Genomic DNA, 18,138 nt, shown 5'->3' with positions numbered 1-18,138 from the left:
TTTCTCACGCCGCGCGATTTGGCCATCCTCGGTTCCACCCTCGGTTCCATTGCCGCCGCTGGCGGCAAACTACAACTCGAGCTTCTTCGCACCGTCAATCTTTTCCGTTGGTGTTTTATGATGCTACTGCTGCGGTCCAATTGATTTGAAACAGGTTTTGCAATAGTTATGCGCAACAGTGCGCTTGAACAGCATACGTGCATACGTCGCTGTGCAAACGATTCTCTTAACCGGTCTCAGGTCGGGTGCTGTCGACGGCCGGGCTGTAGTTGTTCACAACGATCTTCGCCGTGTCTTACAACGATCGCATGGGAAATGCGTGTATATCATACACCATATGCCATTATTTCATCGTGAATATTTATAGTTTCGCATTCAAAAACAAGCAAGGCGCTCCGGAACCAAACCGGGAGTCGTTTGTTGCAAAAGTTGGTCTTACTTTTAGGTATTGACATTTAATTTATCCATACTCGATCCTTTGTTGGACTTGCTGAGATAATTATCACTTTATTTGGAGGACGTGGCAAATACTAGTTAAGACTTTACATCGGCAAGGAGATTTGCAAGAATGCAAACTTCCGTTGGCAATATGTCTCGACCCATGTTGTCCGGTAAGGCAGCCAATTTTGAGCGATTGCGGCAGGATAGTAGACAATCAACGCTTCACGATGGACTCTTCGCAATTGCGCGTAGGCCAGCGTTTTGGTTTATTCATTTTACCGAGACACGCTTGCAAACCCTGCAAGAGTGCTGCCGTGGCCTCCGCAATCCAAGTGGCGCCGGAGGATAAGTGGCTGGCGCGGACTGTAAAAGATGTTGCCACGCCACCCGGGTAAGGCCGATGCCTGAAAAATTTCCATCACTCAGACTATGATCCAAATTCAACTTGGACAATGGGATCCACGCAGCCTGGTCACGTTACGCGAAGCGTCCACTGGCGCCCTTGCTACGCTGCGTATGCCTACTACACGCAATGAGGAGTACCGGTTTACAGATATATCTCCTCTCCTCAAGACTGCCGTTGAGGTGGGGGTTTTCCATGTTTAGTAACACGCCGTGGGCTTCCATATCAGGAGTTTCTGGTAGTGCGAGGATTGCGTTTAGCCTTGCTCCGGATGTTAACCGGTACCTCTTGCGATTAATGACCCTCAGGGCTCCCTTGTTTCGGGGCCTCGATCTTCTTCGTGGGGTGATACCCGGAGGGCCCTATGAAAAAGCTGGCCATGCTACGCATGCATGGCAGCCCCCATGCGCTCAGGCCCCATGTGCCTTGACCCCCATGCTGTTGCGCTAAGGCGGCAATGCTACTATCCCAGTTAGCCAGCTCAGGCCTCTGTACCTGTTCCCCTCTTCGTTGTGTATTGTAATCCGCATCTTGGCACTCTGGCGATCTCGTCAGCTTTTGTTGGCCTCACAGTCTGCTGCCCAACTTCCTTCACTATGCCTCCAGCCTGCCGCTCCCGGGGCGGTAGTGACCTCGGAGCTGTTGCAGCGGACCGACCTACCGGACGCCGCTGTGGTGGCGGTGGTGGTGGACGGCGTGCTGCGGTCGGAGCTCTGCCGCGGGCTGGCGGACCTGCCAAAGGGCGTGTACGTGGGGCCGCTGGAGGGCGCCTCAGCGGCCGTGGTGGAGAAACTGGTGCGGGGGTAAGGGGGAGGGGCAGAGGATGGAGGAGCGGTGGTTTTCGGGCTTTTTGACCGTGCGATACGTGTATGGGACAGCGAGGGACGCAACAATAAAAATGGGTCCAGCTCCATCATGCCTTGACAGTGAAGACGGACTTGGGAGCAGCAATCAGTAATGCCCCTCACCGCGAACTTGTGCGTCTCATCCTGATGACAACTGTAAACCCGGTCGGACGATTCCACTCGCCGCTGCAGGGCTCGCTGTCCAACTCCCGGGGGGGTCCCTTCGCGGTTCTGAACGGCTCGCTCACCCCGGGGGTGCTGGTGGTGGCTGCGGAGCCAGGGGCCAGCCTGCCGGGGCCTGTGTTTGTTTTGCACGTGGCATCGGGTGAGGAGGGTAGGGCGAGGGGATGGGGAAGGGGAAGGGGAGGGGAGGCGGCCAGGAGGCGTGGAAGAGGGGGAGAGACGGCAGCAGTGGAAAACCCCAGCTGTGGTGCCTCTGATAGTGGTTGGCTTGGGGTGGGGGTCTTGTAGACCAAGATGGGACGGGAGGGCGAGGCTTATGTGGGAAGTTTACGACTTACAACGTATTGGTCTGGAAGGGTCTCAAGCAGTTCCTTTGGAGGGGTAAAGGACTCCCGCACAGGGCCCGAATGGGAACACCACGAGCATGGGAAATGGGAGGAGAGACGGTGATGAAGAGCGTGGCATGGTTCATGCAGATAATGTTGTTGAACTGGGCCGGGAATGAAACCTCGTAATGGGGTTGGGCTCTACTCGGTTGACATGTTCGGGGTTGCGTGGCTCCCTTGCATACATACGGGAGATGCATAGGCGGTATTTCGAGCTTGGGGAGCGGCGCTGCATAATGATGGGGAGAGGGTGTTGGGGGTGACTGGACCCTGAAATGGGAGGTATATGAAATGCTGGTGCTGCGCGGGGCGAATGGCGAATGAGTGAAACCGATTCGGGCTACAACTCTGTATGGGCTGCTGATAGCACTGGCGTGGGACGGCGGGGCTGTTTCTGCCTAAGGCGCAGAACAACATACATGGGACGACTCTGGTCTAAATGCAATGGAAAGTGTAGCGAGCCCTACGGTGTATGAAATGAGCCCCAGTGCTTCTGCAGCGACACAAGCCGAAGCAAGAAACCCTCTGTCCTGCCCACCTGCTCCACCTGCGCCCGCAATCCTCCCGCAGCTTCGTCCGCTGCCGCTATCGCCAATGCTAATGCGCCGCGATTGCTCGTCCACGCTGGCGTTGGCTCGTTGGTTGAGGTGGTTGAGGAGTACGTGGGCCTGGAGGACTCCACCACTGCCTCCGCGGCGGCCTCTGCTTCCTCGGATCATGGTCACTATCTGACTGTGAGCATGGCGGAGCTATTTCTGGAACCGGCTGCCGAAGTCAAGCACTCGTACGTGCAGGTACGACACGTGTCTGTGTGCGTGGGAGTTCACAGGACCCTTTCTCGCGTGCTGCAGCGAGGGAGGGACGTATGTGTGAGCTGTACGTGAACTCGGGACCTGAATCTGCGGAGCCGAGCATACAAATGAAGGGACCGAAAGCTAAGGGCAAGAACTCTATGGCTAGACTGGTAGAACTTCTCTTGGGGAATAGCTTAGCTGGTTAGCATTGATTGGGTACCGTCGTGACATGGGATATTATGTTTAATGCTGTTGCCCTTAAGGCGGGCCACAGGGCTCCAGGTCCTGTTCAAAACAGGGTAAGAGCTTTCTCCGGGGTCCGTTCTGGAGCACGGCGAGGCCAGGAGGCCTGGTCTGGGCCCCGAGCCTGGCCATTGCCTTGATCGCCGCTGGGCCCTCCCTGGGTTCCTCCTCCCTCTGCCTGTAGCGGGAAGCCGCCGGCAGCTTCCACTTCAAGGGCACACTGGTGCACCAGGCGGAGCGATCTCGATACACGGTGACGGAGGCGAGTGTGGGGGCCGCCATCGCCCGCCACGACCTCACCATCCTGCAGGTGTGCCTCACGCGCGCAGGTGCTGCCGTGTTCAACCCGTTCATTGTTGATCATCCTGTACTGCTCTTCTTGGAGACGTGGTTTCATCCAACTCCTTCGCGAAGTTGTGAACGCCAGGTGCCGCCGCGCACCGTCAGAAGTGCCCATTCCGGTTCCCCAAGAGCCGTCCGTGTCCTTCCCCCAACCTCTTAACGCAGGGCGGCCCGGAGACCCACACCGAGATGGGTCACTTCCTGCTGTGCGGCCCCAACCAGCTGCACGATCTGCACTCCCGCCTGCAGCTGGACCACCCGCACGGTACTGCCAACCAGCTGCACAAGTGCATCGTCAGCCATGCCAGCGGCAGGGGCGTCTTTGACGGCAATGTTAAGGTGGGTGCCGAGTGGTGTTGCCGGCGCAGGGCACAGAGGGTCTTGTACGACGGGTTACGGTTCGGGACCTGCCCTGGCGAGGGTCACCGAGGATCACGGTAGGCGCCGGCGAGGGTGATCCTCGGGGGGACACGGGGTGCACGTGTTGCCTTTCGCCTTCGTTATTACACTGGAGGTGGTGGCGTAGGGCTATGTGGCAAGCTGGAGGTCGGCCCCCTACTGTTACGAGACCGAGTGTGGTGGGATATCCCCGGAATTCCGGCCTTGCCAAGTCCAGCTCTAATAAGCTGACCATGAGGGGTATCTGCTGGCGCCCTTCCTGGCCACTTAGAAAGCTTTCCGTGCCATGGTCAACCCAAGGATGATGGTGCGGGTCGTCGTCGATGTTATAAATGTTCTATGTTTGTTTTCCCCCGCGACTGCGATTACCCCCCTCGCAGGTGAACCGCGCCGCCCAGAAGACCGACGCGGGTCAGCTGAGCCGCAACCTGCTGCTGGTGCCCCTGGCCACCGTCAACGTGAAGCCCAACCTGCAAATCATCGCTGACGATGTCAAGTGCACACACGGTTGCGCGGTATCAGATTTGCGGGATGAGGAGCTGTTCTATTTCAGGTATGTGGAGAAGCCGGTACTCTGTGCCCGTGCCCATTTTCCCCCTCCCCGAAAATGACGCGTCAGATACGACGGATGGTGTGCGATCTTTGCGCAATGTGCACACCGCACACATGTTCGGCAGCCGTCGCTGAACCTTTCATGTCATGTGGCCGTCCACGTGCCAATCATTTCTCCTCTGCCCTCGCTGATCCCGGACTGGTTTGCGCTCTCCCTAGGGCCCGCGGAATCAGTGCGGAGGCGGCCCGTCAGGCGCTGGTGTTTTCATTTGGGTCGGAGGTGGTGCAGCGCATGGGCCGGCAGGCGCTGGCCAAGCGCGTGCAGGAGGACGTGTCGCGGACGCTGCGCAGCGTGGAGCAGTTTGCCGGTGCCGCCTGAGGTTCGTTGCGGAGCTTGGTTGCTTGGAGGCGGCGTGAAGCACGTCTCTCCTGGGGGTACCTCTCGGGGGTTGGAGGCAGAGTGGGGCTGCGGAGAGGGGGTGGCTTGCAGCGAGAGCAAGTACTGGTGATGGGTACGAGGGGCTGGCACAGCGCAAGGGGCCCTGTGCGGCATGTGGCTAACATGAATGAGACACGGGGGCTTGGGGAACGCAAAGGGTGAATGAGGTGTTATGAAACATGCAACATTAACATGAGCAGTGACAAGGTGCCCTGGAACGGGCCGACGAACGGAGGACACGTTGCAGGCAGATGTATCGGGACCAGCACGGTGCCCTGGTCCGGCTGCCTGTCGTGGCAACATGTTGGGGTGGTGAGGGACCGGGGACGGGTGGTGTGAATTACCTGCAGCTCGTGTGTGCGTTTACCGCGAATGGTATGGTGCTGTTCTGCGGTAACGAATTCTTAAGAGGTAGGGATGTGTCCATGTTCTATGGCACCAGGCATAGGTGGGGTCTTGTGGGCAGGGCCGGTCGCTAAGCGTACTGGAGGTGCTCTGGGGCGGGTGGCAAGGGCTGCATGCCCGTTCAGTACCAGGAAACTGTATCCCAGTCAGCGCTTCGTGCAGATTGCTATTCGCCATGGCGGATGAAGCAGATTGAACCGTCTTTCCGTGCCAACCAGCGGTACACCTGCTGTCGTGTCGGGCAGTATGTGACTTGCACTGTGACTTGCTGTGTCGCGATGGTCTAGGAATACGGCATTCATGGGAAGGCTCTGTGCTCGCCAGCTGTGGCTGCTGCGGCGGTGGGATACTACTGACTCAGCAATGGACTGCGCCACCAGCACCCCATTGGCCAGAAGATGGTTGGCATTCTCGGGTCTTGCTCTTAGGTCTCCCCCCGTTCTGGTTGGCCTGGTTTCAACACGGTGTTGCGATTCTGGCTGCTGAAGCAAACCCTGCTATCCCCTGGATGTTTATTATGTGGTATTGTTTCTCAGAAAGACCAGATAAACCAGCTACCTCATGACTCCATCATCGAAGTTCTTTCAGGAAGCTTCAAGATGTTAAGGCCTTGGAAATCGCACTCGGCCTGTCTCTGTGTCTCACATTTCGGTATCAGCCATCTCGATAGTGCACGGCAGCCCCACCGAACGCAAAGACCGGGCTGACGGATCAGGACCGAGGAAATGACTTAGATGCCGTTGCGCGCGGTCGCGTCAGCTCGTGTCAACAGCGATGCATGGGATGTACGGCGTAAGACCAGTCCCCCTCGTCTGACCTACAAAGTACCTAGGCAAAACACAGACCAATCCAACGCTTTTCCGCCAGACGTCAACCAGGCAGACGAAAGGAATGACCTCTTGAATTCTCAGCCGAATTCGCAGCATCACCGCCACCGCGCATTCCGCGAACACGTCCCCCCCAACAGACCGCCATGGCTTCTTAAGTCTTGGACGTTGGCCAACGATTTGACCTTACCTATTCCACACAGGCTTTGCTACCTGGAACTCTCACGTCTAACTCATGCCTTGGCCACCATCAAATTGACAACAATTTCCTTTTCTCTCGCTCACACACCGGGAACCGACACAGCTATTCGGCGGCAAGGCACATGCCCGGCTCCCCCCGGCTACCGCAGGCCCGCCATGCAGTGAGCACACACTCGCGCAGCTACCGCTCAGCCAGTGTTTACGTCAGGCCCAATGTCCCAATTCCAACATGTAGCCCGGTCGCAAGTTGCAAGTGCGCACAAAAAGCTGGGGGAAGTTGCCCGGGCCGCGGCTCAGGCCCGTCGGCAGCAAGTCAAATGCTAGCTGATAGGTGGCACAAAGTCATCGTCTTGGCACTTGGGCCGTTGCAACCCCTTGCGAACCCAACCCCCCACAAAGGCCCAGATTCTGGGATGGCCCACTGCGGCGGCACATTCGTAAAGGCAGTTTGGCAATCACCGAAGGCTTTACAGGATAAGAAAGAGCCTTAAGACAAGAATGAAGCCGCAATCATGGCGTCAATAACACTCGATATCGACAGCATATAATTTCGCCGCCTCGTGTCGAACACACACTTCGCGGCAATGTCCGCATATCAGGACCCATCTCGCCGGGGGCAGTAGACCAGCCGACCCGTGGCGAACTGGCCCCATCAGTTGCACCAGCCTCAGGACCGAACGCCGACGCAGCCCCCAAGCCCCAAGGGCTTTACCGTGCTCTCGATGCTGCTGTGTCAACTCCACTCAACCTCAGCACGCACCTATACTTGACGTACGACAACATCCCGAACAATTAGTCCGCCTTCACGGACTTGTCTCCCTTGACCGCGATCTCCACAATCTTAGCGAACCATATCAGTTGCAGCAGGTAAACGAAGACCTCGAGGCCCCAGCACGTGTAGCAGTAGCTGGCTGGCAGCACCTCCTTTGCAATCGTGAAGGATGGCCACAAAATGGCGATGGGACCCATGATGACTCGGCACACCAGGAAAGTGACGGCAAACAGGTTGAACAGCAGCCACTTCAGACCCCCCAGCTGCCGGATGGAAGCGGCGTGAAGGCCCTTGGCGATGTGCAAAATGGGGTTTGAGATGTCGAATAGGGCCTGCCACATCACGGACATGCGCTTCAGGTTGACGTGGTACCTGTGAAGGTGAAGTGGGACGCGGTCAACGCGGAGGAGGGGCGTTGGGCAAAGTCTGGGAGCGACAGCCGGAATCCACGGTAAAAAGCGCAGAAGCGGCGCACAGGAGGCTGGCATGTTGGAAAAGCTACTGCGGCACATGGGCCTTCAGGGCCTTCTCCATAAGAAAAACCTTGGATTCTAGCAGGGCATGTTCATCCGCACAACCATGCATGTTAGCCAATGTGCAGCTTGGTCCGTCATACCAGCTCCCTTCCCTCAAGTTGTCCAGCTTATGAACGACGGATCAGACATCAAGCAACGTAAACCCTCCGAACCCACATCGCGGCGTCTTGGTGCTCCCTCTACCAAGCGCCCCTTTGCTTCCCAGCATGTGTGCGGTTGCAAACCTCCTGCACCCTCTCCCATGCAGGCTTGGCATTATTTCGTTATTGTGGTCCTTGTTATCCCACTAAATGCTGCCAGCCGTTCCGCACTCACGCAATCATGATGAGCGCCATGGTGGCCACATGATGCGCCACCATGTCCGCCTTGAGCTTGGTGCCCACACCCAGAACGGTACCGAAGAGCTCGTATAGGTAGTATGCAAATGCGAGGACCATGTACCATCGCTGACCGAGCGCAACGGGGTGATCTGGCCAGCCCGCAAAACAGGCGGTTGTGGACCAAGGCGTGCAGCCACCGTTGTCTGTGACCGTTACCCACCAAGCAAAACCCGCCAGGCTTCCCGCAAAAGTTGCAATCCAAATGTTGTCCAGCACCTGAAATGCCGGCTTCCCTCCACCTGGCCCTTTGACCCGCTCGAGATATCGTTTAAATCCGGGGATGACGGCACGTTCATAAGCCAGTCGAACAGCCAAGAGCACCAGCGCAATCCATATTGTTACGCCGAAATCGATAAGGTTAGGCTTTGACCCCGGCGTCGCCAGGTTGGGGACAATGTAAGCGTGCAGCAAGTGCTCCAAAGACGACCTAGATAAGGACATCTTTAAAAATCTATCAGCGTGATCTCTCCGTGTTGTCTTGTTTTCAGCCGGTGTTGCTTTCTGGTAAACAACTTGGTTCGCAAGCGTTACACTGGCATTAACCCGTCCTTCAAAACCTATGCACAATCCACGATACTGACATCAGTAAGAATTTACAACTTGAACCATTTCCCTAATTATTGAAGCACTGCCGAAGGTCCATGTAGAGTCAGCGCGGAGGCGGTTGATATTACCGTTATCGTACCATCCACAAATACCTGCCGCTGAGACGTTTCACATCCACGCTAGGGCTTCCCGGAAACCTAAGCATTTTCAAACGTGCCTTCCCGATCATTGGACACAAGGTCGCACATTTGATATAAGGTTCACAACTAAAACCGCGTCGCCAAGCCCAGGTAGCGTGCACCCGGCCGCCCAAACCAACCCCACCAACGAACGCCGCATCCAACCTCCCAGGTCCCTTGAGACTATAACCCACAACCGTGCTTTACTTCCACAATTATAGCAGGCCCCGAACAACCCCTGATCGAGCCAAACTAGAAATTAACGCAGCCACAGTCCTCAATCGCACAACTCGCTGATAAGAACAGCGCCAAGCACACCAAGCGCCTCCATGCTGCAACCTTTACTCGCTGACAATGCTCATCACTCGTGCCTTGGCTGCCTCCGCGCTCGTGGCCACTTTGTCCCGCACCTCCGCTGCCTTGCTGATGACAGCCGCCGCCTGCGGGTGCTGCTGAACGACCTGTTCCATGCTGCCCTGCACGCTGGTGAATCCCGCAGTGTACCAGTCGTTCAATGTGCATAGCGCGGGCTCTGCCACCACGCCGAAGGAGCCCATCGCCCAGCCGGCCAGCCAGCGGACCAGGCGGGGAATGATAACGGGGATGTTGGTGAACCTGCGTCAATGTCGAAGGGAACGGTGCCCGAAACGACCCCCACGTGGACTCGTGAGTGAAGTGGGCGGAGTCGTGCGCTTGCATGCGCATGCGTGCACACAGACACGTGCGGAGCCTCTCCTGAGGTGCAGAATGTAGGCGGCTATGACGCCCAAGCTGAAGGGGTAAAGGGCGTAGGGAGGGCGGAGAACGGAGCCATGCATTTCGCCGCAGGTGGCGACCAAAACACCGCTGTTAAGTCAATGGCTCGGTTTCTGCGCCGGCGTTGCAATATCGCGCGCTTCACCTTAACGCACGGATGGGAGCCGCTCCTGCATCAACCCAGACCGTGCACAGCACAAAGAGCAAGTCTCGTTCCGTTCCCGCAACGCTGTTACCTCATTACCCACCGCTCCTGAATACGCGACACCTTGTCGTTCCAGCTCGTGACGTGCAGTGTGATTGTGCCGCCCAGGGGGATGCTGGACGGCAGAATCCAGGTCACGGGAGCGAACCAATAGCGCCGCGGCAGAACACGCAGCATGCCCTCCACCTCCAGCTCGGCCTTCCGCTCAGCGCTGTTCATCGTGATGTGTACCAGCTGGAGGAAACAGGCGGAATGGCAGGTAGGGTGTGGAGAAGACCGGCACAGAGGGCGGGCGGTACGGGGGCCCCGGACCGGGGCTTACTCCTATAAGCCATCCACAACGTTCGTTTCCCCTGATGCCATTAACGCCGTTTCTAGGGTACGACACAGACGGGTACCTTAACTCCTCTCAGCTCGTGTAGTCTGGCAGTTATCCGGGGGAAGCGAGTAAGGATTCCCCTGTGTGGATGGACCTCGCTCGGCTGTCGCAGGTATCAATTCTCACCTTTGGGTCAAACTCAGTGTACGCGAAAGGCGCGAGGAGCTTGGCGACGGCACGCACCCTGTCACGGCCGCCAGTGATGTACCTGGAGGTGGCAAACACACAATCCCAGGCAGATGCAAGCGAGATGATGTGCACAAAAAGGATTGCGGTGGGGATGCATAACGTGAGTTTGTACGGAGGTATCGAAGGAGGTCTGTACAGCACCGCGTAACTGCGGAGCTGTTGCAGACCACGTAAAGCACGGATGGATATGCGGGATATGCGGGAATGCGACTGGTGCAGGGGTTCCGGCAGCAGCCGGTCGAGGGGTGGGGGAGGTGAAGGAGGAGGAGCCGAGATGGTGGCGTAACCTCAGTTTCGTGTGGCAATGCTTCGCTGTACCAAAGGCTCTGGGGGGCATAGCAGTTAACTGTGTGCGCTTATGCTGATGGGGTGTGTGGTAGGACTTAGATAGGCGCAAATGTGCGCTACCAGGGGGGTCCATAATGACGGGGCTGACCGGCAGGCCGAGAAGAAGCCCAACCAAACGTTAGCGCGCCCTGTTACGGATCTGGACAGGAGGGCAGGCTGGAGAGCAGGCTGGCGGGCAGGGGGCTCTCAGCAACACCTCTCCTTATGCTACCCCCGGCTCATGGTTTAGTGTTTCACACTTCACTTCGTGGCATGTCCCAGGAGGGCCGTGCAATACCTAGGTGCTCATAAGGCACTTCAGCGCTTGATGCCCAAACCCTCAGCTCGGGAGCCGTACTCTCGTGCTGAATCGCATAGCCCAGGTGACAGCTGAGCTGTGCTCACATAAAAGGCGAGTCGTATACGCAGTCCGCGTCGAGCGCGCGAGTAGCACTGTCGATGCGGTCCCAGTCCGTGGCGGCTTTGAATGCCTGGACAGTGGAGATAAGCTGCCGCACCTCGGGCTGGACGTCCTCAGGGAGCTTAGTAATTTTTGGCGAGGCTGAAGCAGCGGCGCTGCCGGCGTGCGCGGCTGTGCTTGAGGGATACTCCGACGCGGCCATTTCCGTTGCGACCAATGGGCGTTCCGTATAACACTCAACTTAAATAGCGGGCCAGGAGCTAGACATCCGTCACAAAGGTATTTGTGTCTGTGCACAAGTATGTAGTTTCATAATTTTTTAATGCAGGCGATTCGGTCAACGGTTGCCGGGCAGCCTTGGAGACTTCCGTCACTGCTGCATCACGCATTTGTTGTACAACAATTCTGAGCAATTTTAATGTCCTGTTAGCCGGGCTTTTGATGCCTTCAGACCTCAACGCTTATGGTGCACGCCGCGAAACTGGCCAACGTTTCCTAAGACCCTTGGGTCGCTTTCGACAGGTGCAATGCTTGGCCCAACTGGACGCTACGCGCAAGAATTTCATAGATCTATATATATTAAGGTCCGTTTGTAATGCTTGCAACATTGTTTTCCGTCCTGGGGGCTATGGTTCCCTTGTCGTAACCGTGAAAACTTGCAGTGTATGATACTATGAAAAAGTGTCGATTCTATTATAATTTAATTGTTCTATATAGATTACCTTACAGCCACGCCAAATGCTGCTGATGGGCCAGATCTGCACGGCAGTGAGGGAAGGAGTTTTGGCACCGGTGAGACCTAATCTTCTTTGCTTTATTCGGCACTAATTAATCCAGCCGATAAGCCAAACATCATTATCATCAAGAAACTCGATTCACCTGATCTCATCGTTGAGTGGTACTTGCAAAGCAGTTACACCTCGGGGCATCATGTTGCTAGGTCAACGACCTTTTGGTGCGCCCGCAAAGGGTGCGATGCCATGCTGGAAGGCTGCTCGGCACGGTGGTGAGCCGCACGCCGGCTGTGCGAGCGTCGGGGCATCCCTTGCGCATAAAAGTGAATTGCGAATCGATTTGATATAGGGGTCGCAGGTGTTGCTCGTCGTCCAGTTGCAGTCAAAGCTGCGGCAAGCGTGGGGTCGGAGAAGTTCGACTACATCCTTGTGGGAGGAGGGACGGCAGGTTGCGTTCTGGCAAACAAATTGTCCGCTAATGGCAGCAAGAAGGTTCTTGTTCTTGAGGCAAGTTATCATTCTTTCGCCCTTCAACTTTTTTGTCGCTGTGATGTTATACCAATTTATCGTGCTCTGCAGGCTGGTCCAACCGGCGATGCTATGGAAGTGGCCGTACCGGCCGGTATTGCCCGTCTCTTTGCACATCCAGTTTTTGACTGGGGTATGTCCAGTTTGACGCAGCAGCAGCTGGTTGCACGCGAGGTGCGTCTCACTGTTCAGGGGGTTAGTGCGGGGTGTGCGTGTCGATTGATTTGGGTTGTGGCTTGGCTGAGTCATTGTGGTCTGGGACGCACAGTCCCCAAGGACAGTATTAGTGGATGTGCTCCGTTCATGCGCGCATGTATCAGGCGTCAGACTGTTGCTTGTAGGCCCCAGTTAAGGTTGGGTTTGTGTGCATCTGTGGCTCTGTTCACTTTTGCACTGCGCATCTGCGACAATGTACTAGTCCTTCGTTCCCTCTCAGTGTTCAAGTGTGGCAAACAATTTCATTCTGTGGCTTCGTTGTTCTATGGCTTCATGTCTTATAACTTTTGACACATGAAGCCCGTGCGAAATCCTAGGATTGCGTTGCGGGTGACTTTGGATAGGTGTCCACCCCACAGGATGGGTGTCCACCATGAAAAATGTGCTTGCAACTCGGACTTTTCATTACGACGACGAATTGTGGCCTTTCCCTAGATCTACCTTGCTCGCGGTCGCCTTCTGGGCGGTTCCTCTGGGACCAACGCAACGCTGTATCATCGCGGCACCCCCGCTGACTACGACAGTTGGGGCTTGGAGGGCTGGACGAGCAAGGATCTACTTGATTGGTTCGTTAAGGCCGAATGCTATGGAGACGGTGAGATCCGCCTGGGCTGAGGATTCTGTGGAAGAATGCTTGTTGGGTAGGGGCGTATGGCTTCAACACCGCGAGGGCACATCCTAATGCATGCGCGGCTGGGTTCAGCTCGTTAAGGCTGATGTTGCATTGCGGCGGGCAATTTTTAGGTGGGAAAATGGCAAGTATGGTTAGCGACTATCCCATTTCGTGTGGGCTAAACAGGGATCCGTTGAATTTTTGTCTAGGGCACTTAACCAGGTCTTGCTGTTCTTTTCATGTTCATGGGGGGCGCTTCGCTTGCCCAATCATTGGTATTTGAACCCTTGGATACTCTAGTCCTCGTAACGGAACATTCAATGAATCGGACTATTGGGTGTTGCACACTTCGGCGACGCATCTCCCGTAAGCCCAGGCTTGTTGGGATTCGCTGCTGTGTAGCCGCTGCACCCCTGGCCCCTCAAACCATCACCTTGTGCCTGTTATCGACACACCCACGCGTGCAGGTCCCCGGGCCTTCCATGGCCAGTCCGGTTCTATGAATGTGGAGCAACCGCGTTACCAGAACGTCCTGCACGACGAGTTTTTCAGGGCTGCTGCGGCAGCTGGATTACCTGCCAACGAGGATTTCAATGACTGGAGCCGGCCGCAGGTGAGCGGTCAGAGCCGAAAACCATTCCATGTTAATCGGCGCCCTTCTTAGCCGCAGCCAGCTTCGGAGCTGCGCAAGCGAGTAAGGACATCATTACCGCTTGCCTAAGTCAGGAACGTTGTGATAAAACTTGCACTCCACGTCCGGTGCTGGGAGTTATATGGCCTGCGTGCTGCTAGTGGAGCTTACACGCTGTGCGGCAGACTTGCGTGTTTTTCGACTGTTCGCCGTGTAGGAGGGCTATGGGGAGTTCCAGGTGGCCCAGAAGAACGGTGAGCGCGCGGACACGTATCGGACCTACCTCAAGCCGGCTATGGGCCGCGACAACCTGAAGGTGTGAATTAGTCGGAGACAGTGCACATCAACGCGTGTCAACCCTACGTGAACAGATTTTTATGCGCTGAGATCAGTAAAAGGATTCTCAAAGGATACGGGGAGTTGAGGAATAATTTCTCTCCATCTGTGGGTACGCTTTCAAGTGATCCAGGCCGCTGCGGGAAGCCGTTTTCTGATGTCTATTGCAGCTCTATGTACGGTTAGTTATGGCACATCGCTTGGGGCACTGTGCGTTTGTGCTTTGCTGGCAGGTGATGACCGGCGCGCGTACGACCAAAGTGCATATCGAGAAGAGCTCGACGGGTCCACGTGCCCGCGGTGTCGAGTATGCTACCCAGCAATTTGGGGAGCGCTACACCGGTGAGGGCCTGTGCTTGGGTTTCGATGGTGCACCCTCCCTTATGCTTGCGGAGGTGCCTTGAAGCGCCCAGTCCCTTTCGTGTACGGCTCCGCACGCGGGTCGTAAGCCGTCGCTGCTGATCTTTCCCTTTTTCCGTGCCTCTCACTTCTCCCACTCTAGCCGAGCTGACTCCTGGTGGCGAGGTTCTCATGTGCACCGGTGCCGTGCACACACCGCACCTACTGATGCTTTCGGGCATTGGGCCGGCGCCGACCCTCCTTGAGCACGGACTCGACGTGATATCAAGCCTGCCTGGCGTGGGTGCCAACCTGCAGGATCACCCAGCCGCGGTGCTTGCTGTCCGGTGAGTGCGCAGCCGTGTGGTGTATAGTCACGATGGGTACGTGAGCCTGGGGCCCGACGGGTTTAGGAAAGGTCCGTCTGGAGCGCAAGTGTTGGGATCAGTCGGGTCTTTTAGGGGAGGAGCCACGGCAATGGAGTAGCTGGCAGTGTTCCCTGGGATTATGTGGCCATTGAGGGGCTTTTCGATTGTGGCAAACTGACCTTTGCCCAGGGCTAAGCCCGAGTTCGAGGGACTGTCGGTCACTTCGGAAATCTATGACAGCAAGTGCAACATCCGGTTGGGCGCCGTTATGAAGTACCTGTTCGGACGCCGCGGGCCACTTGCAACCACAGGCTGTGATCATGGCGCTTTTGTGCGCACTTCGGGTGAGTCAGGCGTCTGGATTTCGGGTGCGTGCACATCAGCGCTGCACGGCGTAGAGAGATTCGCTGACAAAACAAGCGCCCTGTCTTTGCCTCTGCAGCCATGAGTGTTTTCCGATAGTAGCTCTCCGACAAAATGCCCGATAACCTATGCATTTGTAGCAATGTACCTCCGTTAATCCCTTGGCGCGCCGGCTACATGGCGGCTGAGTTTCATGTGGGGTGCACATCAGCGCTGCACGGCGTTGAGAGATTCGCTGACAACACAAGCGCCTTGGGCTCACCTCGGCAGCCATGAGTGTTTTCCGATAGTAGCTCTCCGACAAAATACCCGATAACCTATGCTGTTGTAGCAATGCACCTCCCTTAATCCCTTGGCGAGCCGGCACGGCAAGAGCTATGCTGCCCATTTTTCTGGGGGTTACTTAGAAAGGCTTGTATGGATGTTGGATGCAGGCCTGCAGGCACAACTATTGCCTCAACCCTGTGTAGCTTACAATTTGTGGCTGAGGCATCGAGATGTTGCGTGGACCCGTTGGTAATAACCGTGTCCCCAAATTCCAAACTTCCATGCCCTGGTGTAGCCTCGCATTCGCAGCCGGACCTGCAGATGCGATTCGTGCCCGGTTGCGCGCTGGACCCCGACGGCGTGAAGTCGTACATTGTGTTCGGCGAGCTGAAGAAGCAGGGCCGTGCTTGGCCCGGCGGTATCACGTTGCAGCTGCTGGGCATCCGCGCCAAGAGCAGGGGCAGCATCGGTGAGTCTATCAGTGAATGCTTTCGCGACGACCTGTTTCATCTGCTGTACCTGTTATTCATGGCTCGGTATCCATCTTGCTGTGGAATGATGTTGCATCTTCCCAGCTAGCTGCAATGTCTTTGTGAATGGTTTTATCTGCGCCGAGGGTCTGAGATTACAGGGTCGAGCTCGCATAAGTGGCATTGTGTGGACGTTGTTGGGCTGTGCTAAAGAATCGTAGCATGCCGACGACTTGTGTTTGAAGCTTGTGTGATGTTTACCCACAGCTGCATTGCGCCGTATATGGACTTGCAGGTCTCAAGGCCGCGGATCCCTTCATCAACCCCGCCATTAACATGTAGGTGGCGTGCGCTCATTCGGTGTGGTTTTCCGAATTGGTGGAAGACGTGGTCTGGACATATCTGCAAAGCCGTACCATTTGAGATACAGGAATGACTGCAAAGCGGTTGTTCACAAACCATCCTTAAGCTTCTGGTTTGCCTGCCTTGGGGATTGGGGCCATTCCAGATAAACTGGGTCTGGTGGATGAGTCGTGTGGACGTTTGGCCCTTGCAGAAACTATTTCTCCGATCCTGAGGACCTTGCCACGCTTAAGAACGGTGTGCGCATTGCGCGCGAAATCGTTGCCCAGGAGCCATTGCGCAAATACCTTCTGGAGGTGCGAGGGAAGGCCTACATGTCGGGTGTCATTTCGTTTTGGTTACGCGAATGCGGGCTTCAGGAGCCGGGCGAACTCGAACTGCATAATTGCAGTGCACGGAAGGGCTGGCAACGGAAGAGCGCGTCCGATCACGCGAAGCCTGCATTGAGGATAGGGTCTAACATGGTCTGTCCTAAAAGCCTGGCCATGTCCTGGATGCATATGCTCTTGCAGGAGACCTTCCCCGGGGAGCGGGCGAACACTGACAAGGACATTGAGGAGTATGTCCGGCGCACGGTCCACAGCGGCAACGCGCTTGTGGGCACCTGCGCGATGGGTACCACGCCAGCCAGTGGCGCCGTGGTGTCTTCTGCTGACCTCAAGGTGTTCGGTGTTGACGGGCTGCGTGTCGTGGATGCGTCTGTGCTGCCACGCATTCCAGGCGGGCAAACAGGAGCGGCCACTGTCATGGTTGCAGAGCGGGCGGCGGCCATGCTGCTTGGACAGGCGACGATTACTTCTCGTCGCGAGCCTGCGGCTGTTTAGGTGGCACACGCACGGTCCATGACGTGCGAGAAGTGAATCGAGCCGCTAACCAACAGAACGGCAGTGTGATGGGTTATGATATGGGTTGTGATCCTTGACCAAAGTAATCAACGCTAATTTCTCTGGACCGTTGCTGCTGAGGGATGAAGTTTATTTACTTTTTATCTTTATGAGGCGGGTTTTGTTCTTGGCCCATACCGGTTCCCAGCAATAATGAAGCCAGTAACCAATTTTGCATAATGGGTAACCGCGTTATTGCATGAGGGCTGAGGGGTCGTTTCTGAAGTGCATAATTTGTTCTGTTACTGTTACTGGTACGCAAAGGTTGCAGATGTGTGGCCAATGAGTTGAAGTGGCATTTGTTCCTTTCTTAAGTTTCCGCTTATATGGATCGCTTGAGAGTATCTTCCTCACATGAACAATGGCGGGTGCATAAACCGGTAGGGCGAGGTCTTGCAATTTTGTGCCTGGCGTTAAATAATCTGTAGTTGGCTACAGAAGGCATAGCATGAATAAAATGTAAACATTTTGTAAAGAGCATTAGGAAACATCAGGCTCGATAAAAGAGACACGTGAGTCTCAAAATGCGGTGGAATCCATGTTTTGCATTCGTCTATACATAGGATTATGCCTCTTATAACTTTTTGCTCCTCATGTAAGCACTTGTGTCTCATATTTGCAGCCGCCCCACATGGAGTACAGCACGTCGTACAACGTGAGGACCTCGTCCAGCCTCTTAAGAAAAGAAGAAAAATTGAGATTCTCCAGCACGTACTAATCATGGACGCTCTGTTGCGCGCGCAGCAGCGCGTAGGCTCCCGCTTGGATAGCAGCCAGCGGCCAGCGCTGCCTGTCGTGCCTGCAGTGCCCCGTGCTCGAGCGGGGCACCACAGCCCTCAAGCAAAGGCCAAGGTCGGTATAATTAAAATCAATTAT

At 56.0% G+C, this 18,138-nt stretch overlaps 4 protein-coding genes across 4 annotated transcripts; 2 read left to right on the top strand and 2 right to left on the bottom strand.

Annotated features, from left to right (window-relative positions):
• The first annotated feature begins 490 nt into the window (after positions 1–490).
• On the top strand, positions 491–5,224 carry sufD (iron-sulfur cluster assembly protein). Its single transcript, XM_002948002.1, has 10 exons — positions 491–611; positions 694–832; positions 909–1,026; positions 1,451–1,639; positions 1,882–2,014; positions 2,829–3,052; positions 3,480–3,605; positions 3,803–3,976; positions 4,417–4,589; positions 4,808–5,224. Exons 1-10 carry the CDS (start codon positions 569–571, stop codon positions 4,965–4,967), a joined length of 1,479 nt encoding a protein of 492 aa, XP_002948048.1. The 5' UTR covers positions 491–568; the 3' UTR covers positions 4,968–5,224.
• Positions 5,225–7,252: 2,028 nt separating this feature from the next.
• Positions 7,253–8,589, bottom strand: VOLCADRAFT_88264 (uncharacterized protein; the record flags this gene model as incomplete). The annotated part of the gene is made up of 2 exons (XM_002947847.1): positions 7,253–7,604; positions 8,084–8,589. The coding sequence occupies 2 exons, from the start codon at positions 8,587–8,589 to the stop codon at positions 7,253–7,255; spliced, it is 858 nt and encodes a 285-aa protein (XP_002947893.1).
• Positions 8,590–9,214: 625 nt separating this feature from the next.
• On the bottom strand, positions 9,215–11,352 carry VOLCADRAFT_88263 (uncharacterized protein; the record flags this gene model as incomplete). The annotated part of the gene is made up of 4 exons (XM_002947846.1): positions 9,215–9,488; positions 9,878–10,068; positions 10,340–10,421; positions 11,135–11,352. The coding sequence occupies 4 exons, from the start codon at positions 11,350–11,352 to the stop codon at positions 9,215–9,217; spliced, it is 765 nt and encodes a 254-aa protein (XP_002947892.1).
• A 622-nt stretch (positions 11,353–11,974) lies between these two features.
• Positions 11,975–17,874, top strand: VOLCADRAFT_103673 (uncharacterized protein). The gene is made up of 13 exons (XM_002948001.1): positions 11,975–12,156; positions 12,234–12,391; positions 12,464–12,586; positions 13,064–13,223; positions 13,709–13,854; positions 14,090–14,188; positions 14,442–14,550; positions 14,711–14,894; positions 15,105–15,259; positions 15,841–16,014; positions 16,311–16,353; positions 16,572–16,674; positions 16,891–17,874. The coding sequence occupies exons 1-13, from the start codon at positions 12,081–12,083 to the stop codon at positions 17,200–17,202; spliced, it is 1,842 nt and encodes a 613-aa protein (XP_002948047.1). The 5' UTR covers positions 11,975–12,080; the 3' UTR covers positions 17,203–17,874.
• Positions 17,875–18,138: the final 264 nt, after the last annotated feature.

The sequence above is a fragment of the Volvox carteri genome (assembly GCF_000143455.1).
Source record: "Volvox carteri f. nagariensis unplaced genomic scaffold VOLCAscaffold_8, whole genome shotgun sequence".
Classification (NCBI taxonomy): domain Eukaryota; kingdom Viridiplantae; phylum Chlorophyta; class Chlorophyceae; order Chlamydomonadales; family Volvocaceae; genus Volvox; species Volvox carteri.
Note: the sequence above shows the minus strand (reverse complement) of the source record. Positions and strands in the feature narration are given on the sequence as shown.

Coding starts and splice junctions, on each gene's coding strand:
- VOLCADRAFT_103673 (XM_002948001.1), top strand. CDS start 12,081: ATGTTGCTAGGTCAACGACCTTTTGGTGCGCCCGCAAAGGGTGCGATG. Junction 13,224..13,708: donor GGCCGAATGCTATGGAGACG/GTGAGATCCGCC, acceptor CCACGCGTGCAG/GTCCCCGGGCCTTCCATGGC. Junction 15,260..15,840: donor CGCTTTTGTGCGCACTTCGG/GTGAGTCAGGCG, acceptor GCCCTGGTGTAG/CCTCGCATTCGCAGCCGGAC.
- sufD (XM_002948002.1), top strand. CDS start 569: ATGCAAACTTCCGTTGGCAATATGTCTCGACCCATGTTGTCCG. Junction 2,015..2,828: donor TGTTTTGCACGTGGCATCGG/GTGAGGAGGGTA, acceptor ATCCTCCCGCAG/CTTCGTCCGCTGCCGCTATC. Junction 4,590..4,807: donor GAGGAGCTGTTCTATTTCAG/GTATGTGGAGAA, acceptor CGCTCTCCCTAG/GGCCCGCGGAATCAGTGCGG.